At 40.1% G+C, this 14,058-nt stretch overlaps 1 protein-coding gene across 1 annotated transcript; it reads right to left on the minus strand.

Moving 5' to 3' along the window:
• Window positions 1-5,396: 5,396 nt before the first annotated feature.
• Window positions 5,397-12,502, minus strand: LOC123505235. The gene is made up of 5 exons (XM_045256423.1): window positions 12,279-12,502; window positions 11,933-12,191; window positions 9,499-9,636; window positions 5,724-5,910; window positions 5,397-5,645 (listed from the first exon to the last, which is right to left on the minus strand). Exons 2-5 carry the CDS (start codon window positions 12,130-12,132, stop codon window positions 5,406-5,408), a joined length of 765 nt encoding a protein of 254 aa, XP_045112358.1. The 5' UTR covers window positions 12,133-12,191; window positions 12,279-12,502; the 3' UTR covers window positions 5,397-5,405.
• Between the last annotated feature and the right edge of the window lie 1,556 nt (window positions 12,503-14,058).

Here is a 14,058-nt window from a genome sequence, read left to right on the forward strand (position 1 = left end):
CCACGTTTGGGTGCTCACCATGTCCTGCACGAATGAGCTGTGGAATACAGTGTTTGGTAGGTTTATGGTGTTTATCAATAGCATTGTACTGTTGTAAGTTGATAAACAAGATGCAATTATTTACCTGCCACAAAATTAATGGAAAGAAGACAACATGCCCGATGATTGCCGTCCACACTCCAGTAGACAGAGGATAGTAAACGCTTTTCCATTGAGACTCAAGATCTGGTTTAGCCATGCCGAATGACGAATATGCATTCTCGTATAAGTAAGTGAAGTCAAATTTTTCGACGCGCTCAGGAAGGAGACCGTGCATAATTGGAGATATCAGTGAAGTCTTCTCCTCCACCAGTCTTGTTACCTTGGAAGAAAAAAAAATATGTGTAAGTAACGAGACAAAACAGCTCTCGAACAAACATTACTCGTTTTTTATTAAGTAACCGAAGTTATGTACGAAACTGATGTTTTTTTCCCAGTTATGTCACAGTCAATTCAGGAATAAAAGAGTTTAGCCGTTTATAGAACCAACTATATATTTTGGTGACTGATCAACCACATGGTAGGATTACCTGATGTAACTTAACAACCCACCTCAGTCCACGATGATGTCGGAAGGACGCGGACAGTAAAGTTAAGAACCGAGGCAATGGCATCCACCATGCGGTAGTCAGAGCCGCGATAAACGATTGTCTTTGAACCATCAGCGGCCAGCACCTCTTCCTCGTCCCAGTAAGGCATGTAGGTTCCGGACGTCACGTTCACTTTTGCACCGTAGAAACTAAAAACGTCCATTATAACAGTATTTAGCGAAAATGTTGCATTCTCAATATTCAAATTTTGCCAATATGTTTCTAAAAGTAAACGTTAATGAGAAGTTAGAACATTAGTGTTTAGCGTTTAACGGTTATTTAGAACAACAAACTTTTTGAATTTGTCCTGGAAATAAGAAACAGAAGAGAGGTTTTTGAAGCCGTGATCTGGTGTCCAGAAGGAGATCTTGACAATCTGGGAGCCACTTACGCTGTACGGCAAGTACGTGTACATACCGCACCTGTTACACATGCATTACGCAACGACCGTTATAAAAAAATACTAGATGAAAATGTGTATACTAAAGGCTCAGCTATTTCAGCACCTTCCACCCATACTCCTTACCACTAGATCAATATATCTCTACAAATGGCAAAATATCGATACCGGGTTTGGTCAGCGGTGTCCTCTATGTTGAGGAAGACTGTGTTCATCATGGAGAAAGTCCAATGGGCAGGTAGAAGGATTTGGAGCTGCGGAATATTCAGGCGGGTTACCACCACCAGTTTAGTGGTCCACACCAACAGCCGGCCCTTCAGAGACCACTCGGCGAAGGCAACTAGGAAATCAGGATCGAGACTCACCACCACCACCATCGAGCACCACGACAGCAGACGCACCTGCTGACAAAAGGCACGCTGACGGACTGGCAACAATTTATCGTCACTAACGATAATACGGCACTGCAGCATTGTGATAAACAATTGTCCTCCTAATCGTGAGTGAGATAGCGAACTGCCACTATGATTTACACCTCATCCTCACCCGTATTAAAGATAATATCAAAGTGTTTCGCATAGGTTTAACTGACATACCTGACGTGCTAAGGGGATCAAATTCGACAGGCCATTGTTAATGCTTATGTTTCTCTTTTTTATATCCAGCTTAAATGTTGCCGTCACTTGCCACTGGTTCCACGCTGATCTTCCGAGAAGGTCCTGCAAATAACAAATTCTAAATGAACTATTGTCTGTATGAATGATATCAGCTCTCATTGAAACAGTACAACTACCTTAGGAGTTTCACAGATTTAAGAGAAGATCCTGCAAATAACTAATTTTAAGTAAACTGTGCTGATATGAGTGATATCAGCTACAGTGCATCTAGCTTTACAGTTTCACAGAATAAAGACTAAAGACCATATGCGATTAGAGACTAAAGAGTTAATACGACCAGTTACGAATCGGCAGAACCTGCTGGTGTATGTTCAAGCAATTGTATCTATCAGTTATTATACACTCTGTTTGAATTCTTAAGCTTGTGTCAGTGCAAAGATTATATAATGTTTCAGGGAACAAAGCTAAATTGTGATAGTTACCTTTCATACACACACACACACACACACACACACACACACACACACACACACACACACACACACACACACACACACACACACACACACACACACACACACACACACACACACACACATATATATATATATATATATATATATATATATATATATATATATATATATATATATATATATATATATATATATATATATATTAGCATTAGCATTACGTATATTTATTTATTGTAACGTGCTTTGTGGTGCTCCGTTGTCCTAGGCAGTGTGGAGGTCTCTGAATGTTTTCCTTCTTGTCCGAGAGGTGCCTCTTTCATGGCTATGCTGTCTCCAGATGCACCCACGCGCTCACGGGCGTGTTTTCCTCTTGATGACCTGTGTTTCGTCTTGCCTTGTACCCTTCGATTGTTTGTCCTATAACCCAGGGTGTACCTAACGCCTAATACATATTGCTGGCAACGTTGGGCACCCAAACTCTAATTCAGAGACCACGTTACTACTATCATTCGATGGAAATATAATATAGTGAATTAAACCAAGAGGATTCCGCCTCTCTAAGAAGTTCAGCATGCTGGGCTGCCCTGAGTGGGTATTGACCAATTAGAGGGTGAAATTGCTTATTGTTGATGACCAATCTTTCACACAAAGACTTAGACATACTATATAATACACACTGCATATGATACACACTGTTTACCTTTACGGTCTCTGAAGGAGTACTCGTACCGTCCGTTATGGTGATGGTGGTGCACGAAGTGCTTGGAGGATTCCTCAGTAGTGCTATTGCACGACCAGTATGCAGGACCATGTCCTGACCACCTGTTCATTTATAGTATTTATTTACTTATTTACTGTTAAAAGTCCACTTTATTTGTTTATTTAATCAGCCATTCCTTTATTTTATTTGTAGTTGAATTCCATTCGATTTACAAATTATTTATTTATTCATTTGCAATTGCAGTTTTTGTAGTAGAGGTAATAGTAGTAGTTTTACGTATCAAAAGTAAAAGAAAATGAACACATCGACAAGTTCACATACATTTCAGTCAGTTTTTACTTGCAAATTGACATTATCACACCTTACCTCGCATTTTGGGACGGGCAGTTGCGACGCCAAGGCAAATTACCAGCACCAGCTTCGCGAGCATAATGGTGCTCTGCTTCAGCGGCCACCACCATTGGAGCTAAAATAGTTAACTTGTGGCGGCGTAGACATGTTTATATAGTGTTTCACAAAAGGCTGCTCCATGTGCAGAAAACGTGAGATTGACCAGCATGTTTTATGCATATTGATTGGCTTCTGTGTAACATGAGTGCGTCCGCATAAGAAAATTGTTATAAGATAACGCTTTGCGTTGAATGAATCTTTTATTTGTACATTCTCTCTCTCTCTCTCTCTCTCTCTCTCTCTCTCTCTCTCTCTCTCTCTCTCTCTCTCTCTCTCTCTCTCTCTCTCTCTCTCTCTCTCTCTCTCTCTCTCTCTCTCTCTCTCTCTCTCTCTCTCTCTCTCTCTCTCTCTCTCTCTCTCTGTGTGTGTGTCCTGAATCCGCCCCACATATCTATGAAATGTGGTTCCATCGTTGACCTGCATTCGTGTGTATTGGGAAAACTATGAAGTAAAAGAACCAACGAAAGCCAGTACATTTCCTTCTCTTCCACACTGCCTCTCAGGTTTATGCACACAGATTTAATTAGTTTTCATTTCAGGACGTCTGTATCACACATGGGTCTAGTATACCGAATGACAAAACTAAAAAAAGATGTGGAGTGTTTGAGTCCACACACACACACACACACCTTCTTAGACAGTGTACTGATATACATATACGACCATGTCTTTGCTGCCCACCGAAATTATGGACAATCTTTAAATTTTATATGAGGCGCTTCTGACCGTATCGTATCTTTCCCGCCTTGTTTTACGATTAGGTTTGTAAATATGATAGAATAATATAGATACTTAAATGAGTAAAATTTCATAGGCGCTAGGCGCAACTATTAGCTTTAGAATTCTGCTGACAATAAGTAAGGAAAAAAAGGCGTTGTATAAGCTTACGGGTTGCGTAACCTCACAACTTACCTCCATCCAGGAAGATGTTGGGAGCAGCCGGAAAGTAAAGTTCAGCACCGAGGCAATGGCTTCAAACATGCGGTAGTCAGAACCACGAAATACAGTTGTCTCGGAACCATCAGCTCCCATAACCTTTTCTTCGTCCCAGTAAGGCATGTAGGGTCCAGATGTCACGTTCACTTTAGCGCCATGGAAACTTTAAAAATGTGCAGTGTAAAATGATAGAGTGTAAAGGAATCATGTTAAAGCCAAGTTTTCAGGGAAATCGTCGCTATAGATTTAACTCTGAAAATATCAACAATTTATCAAAGATAAATATGATCATGAAATAAAAGATTTTTTTTCTTATTTCAAGAAATTGTTTAATTATAACAACAAAACAAACTTTTCATATTTTTCTTGGAAAAAGAAGACGGGAGAAAGACGTTTGAATCCGTGAGCTGGTGTCCATAAAACGATCTTGATAACCTGGGAGCCATTCGGGCTGTATTGCAAGTACGTATACATGCCGCACCTGTATAAATTTAGATGGCAAATAATTAATGAGATACATATCATACATTTTATTCTGGACATGTAGCATTCATAATCAAATAATTAAAAGTAATTCATGTTGAGAGTCGAGATACACTAACAATTTATCTATGTAGGTGTCACAGAAATCAAGTTCTATGCACACCTGTATTTTCAAGAATTCGCTGAGAAAACAAAGCAGCATTCTTCCTTATGAGGAGGTGGGGAAGAAAAAGTATCTGCATATCCGTTTCGCTTAAATCTCATGCCTGGGAGAAGTTTCACATTTGTTACCATGTGTCCCACACCGGACACACCTCGCACGGGTAGATCAAATGACGAAACCGCTGTTTCCAATTATTGTGATAGGAGATCGTCTCTCTCTCTCTCTCTCTCTCTCTCTCTCTCTCTCTCTCTCTCTCTCTCTCTCTCTCTCTCTCTCTCTCTCTCTCTCTCTCTCTCTCAGAAATAAATAATGTAGTACTCTGTTTTAGAGGAAAGGGGCATATCAAATAGAATTATAAAGAAGCAGAAATAAAGCAATAAAGTGGAAAATTTTCCTCAGACCCATTTTTATATGTAGTTGTGAGTGCTAGTTTTCTACAGTAAACTAGAAAACTACAATTATTGATGTTTGGATAGTATATAAACTTTGTTGATTTTATTGTTTCATGACTACAGATTTTATTAACATAGTTATATCTTACATAATATTTCACTAGAAAAAACGAGTGTGTTAAACACGAGACCCAGCAAGAGAAGAATGAAGGCGCCCTGCGTATGGTTAATAGTAAGGGTTGGTAAACCATCCTCAGTTTTGGTTCTCTGTTGTGCTTTGCCTTCGTGACCTGCAGTGTGACGTTGCCGCTGTCTCCTCTGACTTCTGAGCTTCGTTTCCCTCATCAACTCTGCTGTCCAAGTATCGTAGAGGCCAGCCTGCATGTGGACAAGGTTTTTAACAAATATGTTATATAAAGATGAATATTCAGTTTTAGAATAATCCACAAGACTCACCTCCAAGATGGCCACGATCAACCTGTCCAACTGAGCTTTGTATGGCGCGTCGTGCGGGATTGGCCAGCCACTAGGGGTGGGGGATATGGACCCACGAGTGACGTATAGAGGGGTGCTTCCGTCTTCCTCCGTAAACTTGTCCAGAATTTCATACTGAATATTCTTTCTTGCATCTATATGACTGCTCCTGTGACAACAAAGATACATCAAATTTAATTACATGCAACATCCTCTGCTCCTTCAACTTTCTAAGTCTACCGGTGATCTTATTTCATCTCAGGAAATTTACTTTCATTTTCTTTTTTTTCCTAAACTTTCTAGATTTTTCCAAAATGTTTTCAACCTGTTCTTTATTTTATTTTTTAAGCTCTCTTCAAAATGTTTCAAAACTGTTTCAAAGATGTTTTTTATAATGTTTTTTTAATGTTTATATTTTTTCGAAATAATTATGAACGATTTCCATTTTTTGGGGACTAAGTTTTACAAAATGTCCCTTATTTTTTAAATACTTAGTAACTCTACCTCTTTACAGAGTAATTCCGAAATGTTTCCAAACTTATTTCAAAATGTTTGAAAACTATTTGAGATCTATATTGAAAATATTTTAAACTTTCCAAAGTCTTTCGAAACTTTCCAAAACACTTTCAAAGTTTCTTTTATATGTAAGAGAGTAAAGTTGGCCAAGGCAACATAAAACGAAAAAAAAAGGCGCACTTAGTTGTCAGTCCACTTGCAAGTCCGAAAGAGTTAACCCAAAAAGTCATAAGAAGTTAGAAATACGGAAGCAGGTAGGGAGTTCCTGAGCTTACCAGAGAAAGGTATAAATGATTGAAAGTCCTGGTTAATCTTGACAAATGTGTACAGTGAGTGTTTGGAAAATACAAACTGATGTAAGGTATGTACTATATTCTTTAAAGTTTCAGTTATACAACCATCTTCAGAAAGAATTATTCTTTCTGAAGATGCTTGTATAACAAACGTTTAAGAATATAGTACATACCTTGCATCAATTTGTGTTTCCCTACCACTCACTCTACACAATACTGGTTAACTCATGTATTAGAGTTGGAGAGAATAGGGGTGAGAGGAAGAAGGAAGTCTTGTGCAGCGAGGCCGCAGGAGGAGGGGAGGCATGCAGTTAGCAAGATCAGTAGAGCAGTCAAAATAATAGTAGCAATAGAAGATAGCAAGAGATGCAACATTCCGGCAGTGAGAAAGAGGCGAAAGACAGTCAGCCAGAGAAGAGGAATTGATAAGACGAACAGTTTTTTATTCCACCCTATCTAATAAAACTGTATGGGTGGAACTCCCTATACACGAGAAGAATACTCCGTACATGGGCCTATAAGACCCTTGTACAGAGATAGCAGTTGAAAAAACTGGTGGAAACGCCTCAGAACCCCTAAATTCACAGAAGCTGTTTTAGCAAGAGACATGGGAAGTAGTGGTGGGCATGACTCGGTGACTTGAGAACTAAAGGTTCCAAGTTCAAAGACTGGCGGATTCGCGGGAACCGATTCCGAAACCGGTTCTTGCTCTCCTCTAGGACTCGGGTGGAAAGATCGTTGCGAGTCCCAGACACTTGACTCGCCAGCGCGTTGCTAGACGAATCCCAGCGCGAGGCGAGTCCGGGAACAGGGTTTCCTTTTCTCCTTGGATTCGACTTGACAGTGCGTGGTGACTACCAGGCGCTGGATTCACCAAGCACTGCCTTTAACGAGTCCCAGCGATAGTGTGGGAGCCGTGTGGCGTGCAGTTTTACCGATTCCCAAGTCATGTAGATACTGAATGATTAATTTGCTTACTCTTTAGTTTCTCACACACAGGATTCTTTTAATAATGCACGCTTGTTTATTTTTGTTATTTATTACTTAACTATATATTCTTTTTATGTTTACGTATGTCAGTGATGTAATAAACAAATCTTTAATGCATTTATTTTATTTATTCACAAATAAAATGAAGTGTAAGATTATGGTAATAACAATTAAAAGATGTTATAAGGGATAAGTCTAAATAAGTCTCTGCGGTTAGGCAATTCGTATTTACGGTTGAGTCCATGAATTAGATTCCTGAACCCTTTGTCTTCCACAACAGATAGTGGTTGCAGGTCTTCCACTATCATTCTGACTACCAGCTCGTCAAGTTCCTTCTTTTTGCCAGAATAATTTTTAAAGGGCTAAGCTCAAATAGAAGTGGCAGCATTTTCAGACACGTCACATTCATTGTCCTCTTTTAGTTCAGCATATTCTATAGGATGTCTCGTGCGGACATATTTCAACATGCTGGAAGTACCACCACAAAATTTTAGTGCATCTTTGCACACCAAGCATTTGACAGAGTCAGAAGCTGTCTGCTCCACATAGCTCCACACAGGAACAATTCAATTTCTCTTGGGTGCCATGGCTGACAAAGCAAAGCTAATTTTGTCACGTTGTTTGCTTGAAAAAAGTTAGGTTACCGCGCAGGTTTGGCGAGTACGTGAGTTGTACACCTTCAACTCTGTGCGCTTGAAAAAATAAAAAATTGAATTTGAAATTTAGATATATGATAATTAGAGAAAGAGGAATTGCAGAACAAGTGAATAAAGAGAAAGTTCATATGCATTGGGAAAATGAGAGTAAATTGTTTTGTGGCGGCAACTGTCACAAACCTTCCCTCTGGAGGGGTTTAGCCTATTATCAGCTACGTGCAATATGGGCACCCATTATTATATACCTAGTTGTGATGTCACCAATGCACACGCAAAAAAAAAAAAAATTATGGCAACACTAAAGCGGTGCTGCTATCGGACTGCTTGAGCGTAATTTATCTTTGACTTTCATGCAATTCATTTAATATTCGTGAAGGGATACGATTCATGCAATTTCAGTACGTTCTACTTCATTTTAGCAGTACTTTATCAAACTTATTTTGTTTCATAATTACTTTTAAAACACATTCATTAATGTGTGATATATTGAGGCGCCGTACAAATTAAATATCGCTTGGACTCGTTACCACTCTTTTTTTCCAGAATTTGGACTCGGTTCCTAGTCGGCCCTGACGGAATTGTTGGACTCTTTCCGGACTCGGTTCCCGCCTAGCCCTAAAATTGAAGAGTCCAGTTTAGATTATAAGTAAAGGACAAACCAAAGATATTCGGTATAGAAGAGGGGGACAGTTGAGTGTCATTGACAATCCTGACAATGTTTGCAGGTGTGTACAGGCTTTTAATTTTGGATCAGTTGACCTCATGAGTCTCACAGGCTAGGAGTACGCTTAAGCCATTTGTTTATAAGGAGATGATGCTTTTGTAACACACACACACACACACACACACACACACACACACACACACACACACACACACACACACACACACACACACACACACACACACACACACACACGTGGGATCGGGCAGACGTTCACGCGTAGATTTGAATCCCATCACATACCGCTTTGAAGCTATGCCATTTGTCGAGTGGTTTAAAGCTACCTACATGTCACCATGTTACCCTGGTTCTAGGTGGTTACACCAAAGATGCGCTTGGGTGGTGATATGGGCCCTAATAAGGGTACCACTATAAATTAAATTGCCTGCGCCACTAATGGGCTGAAGTTGAACAGCGCTTCCCACATTTACTCTTCAAGTATGCCTACAGGTGCTATAGTCCATAACATAAAACACACACACACACACACACACACACACAGGCAAATCAATTATATACCGATGTGAAAAGAGCCAAAACTGTGATCAATTATTATTCTTTTCTTTTTTTTCCCTTACCGTTTCTCCAGCGTCCTCTTGAGTCCCTCCGTGAGTGAAGTTCCAGGGCTCATGAGGTTCCCTAGTGTTTGAAACAACAGAGATTCTGAATCACTGTAGAACTCTCGAAAGCTTGTACCGTAACTAGGTATTGTTATCCTGAAAAAAAAGAGTAATGAATCGATAATACATTTGAAAGGTGAAAAGTATCCTTACACATGAAAATTAACATCAGATAGTGTTCCTGTAACTTATGGTCAGAAAATAAAATGAAAAAATAAACAGTAATCGTACGATAACGAAGTAGAGTTTTTATTTCCTGTATTGTGGCTCGTAATAAGTGATATATATATATATATATATATATATATATATATATATATATATATATATATATATATATATATATATATATATATATATATATATATAGCTAATTCGGATAAAAGGAAACTAGAACTCCTTTTTCTCAGCCTTAATGATAAACTTTACTTATCTAATACAGTGCAAACTAGGCATTTGTATTATGGTATTCTGCCAAACATTGCCCATGTTCATTCTTATTCTGCCTGTCATATACGAATTTCCAGACCTCATGACATTTAGAATAATGATGGCTGCTTAACCGCTCCTCAACTCACCAGTGGCTGTCAAGTGTTGGCTGTGTTGGTATTAGTAAGCAAGAGCTCCAAGTGATACAAGCTGGAGCGCGGCGAGCTATGAGAGATGAGTCATGTGTGAACTCGTAAACCTACATTATACATGAAACACTTACGAAAAACGGTTAAAGCCCGTGTCCCCTCAAAACAGCACGATGAGAGGCGAACGCCGAACGATTCAGCATGACTTGCATTTTTTACGATAACCGACAAATCGTCCTGCTCACGACAACTGCCAGACAGTCACACGACAGCTGTGGGATGAGCATACGATATTACCTAAATTACAACGAGCATAGGACGACTATTTAACGATATACCGTGTTGCTACCAATCCTTTTTCACAATTCCAGTACGACACTAGCACGATGGCCACACGATCCACACGATAAGATAAGATGTTACTCGAAGGTACATCAATAACACTACGATGTTCAACGACAACAGGCAACCACAGGATGACAACTGAACGAATTACACGAATGCCGACCGACAAACACGAGCGCGACACGACCGTTTTTTTTTTTTTTTTTATTCACGCCTATATAAATTATTTGTCCACACGGGAATCGTCACAGTTCCACAGCGGTAGTTTTTGGGGTACCTCCTATCTCAAAGCCCACCCGCTAGGATACCGTTGAAGACAGTGAGGAAGCCCAATGGCCCTCGGACCGTGGACAAGATTCGAACTTGTGCGCTTGGAGACCCCTCGGACCCACAAGCGCACATGGTTCCACTGTACCACTTCCTTTTTTACTGAGATTCACTCCTTTATAATTGTATAATCATAAAAAAACGGTCGTGTCGCTCTTGTGTTTGTCTAATGGCATTCGTGTAATTTGTTTAGTTGTCATCAAGTGGTTGTCTGTTTAACAACAAATTGTCATGTTCAAAGAAACATTACCGCGAATTACACCTCGAAAAGTAGACAGGACACAAATTAAAGGAAGGCACTGGAACCAGGACCACGTTTGACCATTTCACTGCACTTCATCACCGCAGGGGAGGTCTACAAAACATTCATCAACTTATCGTGTTTACTGTATTATGATCGTTTAATACTCAATTTGTAATTGTGATTGACCCTGGTGTATCGTGTGGTTTTTCTGGTAGGTTCATTATGTTATCGTTCCATCATTGTTCGGTTTGTGGTCGGTTATCGTGCTATCATCTTGATTGTTGAAGAATTTTTGGGAGACGACGATTACGACGACCATGCGACGAATACAACGAATGCCACACGACAATCGCACGAACGTACACTGATACTGATATGATAGATTTGTAATGGTCTTTTCAACGATAAATCGCAAAAAAATAAGGGGAGCGCTATTTTCCAGGATGAATCGGGAAAAATGCGCGAATAACACGATACGTTCTAGACTGTCAGTCGATGTTTCACAACTTCAGAATCTTTTTACACGATGTTACGCGATAGCTATATTGGAGCGGTCGCCTGGTGACTAACGTCGCATGTCGCTCGTTGCAAGTGTATAAACTCAGGAGTTGTTTCAGTAACTCACCAGACACCGTGATCGCGCACAGTGTATGTAGGGCATAAATACGGCACATTGTCAATATAAGAGCTTCGGCTCTTAAGACTCGTGAATTTTGGACATGTATTTCTATACATGTCTGTACTGTGCCAGTAAGCCAAGGAATATAACTGATCAATCTCTTTCCCGTTTTGAATATTAATGATATCATTGTGACAAATTTCTTTCTTGAATATCATTTATGAATGAAGAAAATAATTAAGTTTTTCCTGAACGTACAAAATTACCAGAACACTTTACATGTTAACATGGTCGACGATTTCCATGAGTGTCTCCGGGCGCGGTGGATACTTGGGAAGGGTGAGAGAAGCAGTCAGATTGCCGCGGTAGGCCAACCCGAGGATTAGTGCGAACACCAGCCAGGCAGCCACCAGAACCCTGCTGGAGGAGGTATAGGACACCCGGCGAGGAAGGTTCTGACCAAGCAGCATCCCCACCATATCCTGGAACACAGTCCCACGCCCACATTTGGGTGCTCACCATGTCCTGCACGAATGAGCTGTGGAATACAGTGTTTGGTAGGTTTATGGTGTTTATCAATAACATTGTACTGTTGTAAGTTGATAAACAAGATGCAATTATTTACCTGCCACAAAATTAATGGAAAGAAAACAACATGCCCAATCATTGCCGTCCACACTCCAGTAGACAGAGGATAGTAAACGCTTTTCCATCGAGGCTCAAGATCGGGTTTAGCCATGCCGAATGATAAATATGCATTTTCATAGATGTATGTGAAGTCAAATTTTTTGACACGCTCAGGAAGGAAACCATGAAGGATTGGAGATATCAATGAAGTGTGCTCTTCCACCAGTTTTGTTACCTTGAAAGGGAAAATGAACGCGGAAGTTTGTCTGTATATTAGTAAAAGTAAATATCAATGAAAAGTTAGAAAATTAATGTTTATTTTTTAGAACATTATTTTTTGTTCAGAACAATTATATGGAACAACAAACTTTTCGAATTTGTCGTTGAAATAAGAGACAGAAGAGATGTGTTTGAAACCGTGAGCTGTTGTCCAGAACGCGATCTTGACCATCTGGGCTCCATTTATGCTGTACGGCAAGTACGTATACATACCGTACCTGTACACATACATTACGCAACGGCTGTTATAAAAAATACTAAATAGAAATGAATACACAAGGTTAATTTATTTCATCACCTTCCATGCATACTTTTTTTTATACAATATGGGCTTCTTCACGGGAATTTACAGGCCAAAGTAGGTACTTTGGGTACCTCCTATCTGAAAGACTGCCCATATGGGAACCGTTACCCCAGGTGGAAGCCCTTTACTTTCATTCCCTGATCAGGATTCCAACCTATGAGCCTGGGGGCCACTAATCCTCCACAACGCGCGTGGTTTCACTGTACCATTGCGGCCTTTCTAATCATTAGATCAGTATATATCTACAAATGACAAAATATCGATACCGGGGCTGCTTAGATTCGCCCTCTATGTTAAGGAAGACTGTGTTCATCATGGAGAAAGTCCAGTGGGCAGACAGAAGGGCCTGGAGCTGTGGAATTGTCAGGCGGGTCACCACCACCAACTTGGTGGTCCATACCAACAGCCGGCCCTTCAGAGACCACTCGGCGAAGGCGACGAGGAAGTCAGGATCGAGACTCACAACCACCACCATCGAGCACCACGATAGCAGACGCACCTGCTGACGGAGAACATGCTGTCTGACTCAACAGTGGAACGTCACTAAGAATAATACGGCTCTATAGCATTGTGATAAAAAAAAAATTGTCCTCCTGTGTGTGAGATAACGAAATGCCACTCCATGACTGCCCTCTCATTCTCACCGGTACTAAAGGTACTGTCTAATCGCATCACCCACCACTACCTATGGACGCTATACAGCTGTTATGAAAAGCACTTTGCAATATCGATGCACTTTGTAATGTTACCAATGTTAGAGATACTTATCCATTAGCCTGCCTGCAATATAACAAGTAAGCAGTAAAACAGCTTGTAAAGTATATCTTTAAAGTTTCCTGCATAGGCTAAACTGACTTACCTGACGTGCTAAGGGGATCAACTTCGACAGGCCATCGTTAATGCTGATGTTTCTCTTTTTTGTATCCAGCTCAAATGTTGTCATCACTTGCCATTGATTCCAAGCTGATTTTCCAAGATGATCCTGCAAATAACACAAATTTCTAAGTAAACTATTGTATGTATGAGTGATACCAGCTTTCTCTCATACCGTGCAGTTTCAGTTTCACAGCGATCAGAGACTAAAGAGTAAACGCGACAAGTTACTGATCAGCTAATCTTGGTTCGATCATGTTGGTGGACGTTGAAGTAATGTATGCAGAATCTACGCTCATTATTACTTATAAGCTATTGTACA

This window comes from Portunus trituberculatus, chromosome 17 (assembly GCF_017591435.1).
Source record: "Portunus trituberculatus isolate SZX2019 chromosome 17, ASM1759143v1, whole genome shotgun sequence".
NCBI lineage: Eukaryota > Metazoa > Arthropoda > Malacostraca > Decapoda > Portunidae > Portunus > Portunus trituberculatus.

Excerpts from the sequence above, each read along its gene's own strand:
- LOC123505235 (XM_045256423.1), bottom strand. The coding sequence starts at position 12,132 with ATGGTGGGGATGCTGCTTGGTCAGAACCTTCCTCGCCGGGTGTCCTAT. Across the intron at positions 5,911-9,498 it reads AAGAGGACGCTGGAGAAACG|GAGCAGTCATATAGATGCAA; the intron begins GTAAGGGAAAAA and ends TTGTTGTCACAG. Across the intron at positions 5,646-5,723 it reads TGATCGTGGCCATCTTGGAG|GCTGGCCTCTACGATACTTG; the intron begins GTGAGTCTTGTG and ends GTCCACATGCAG.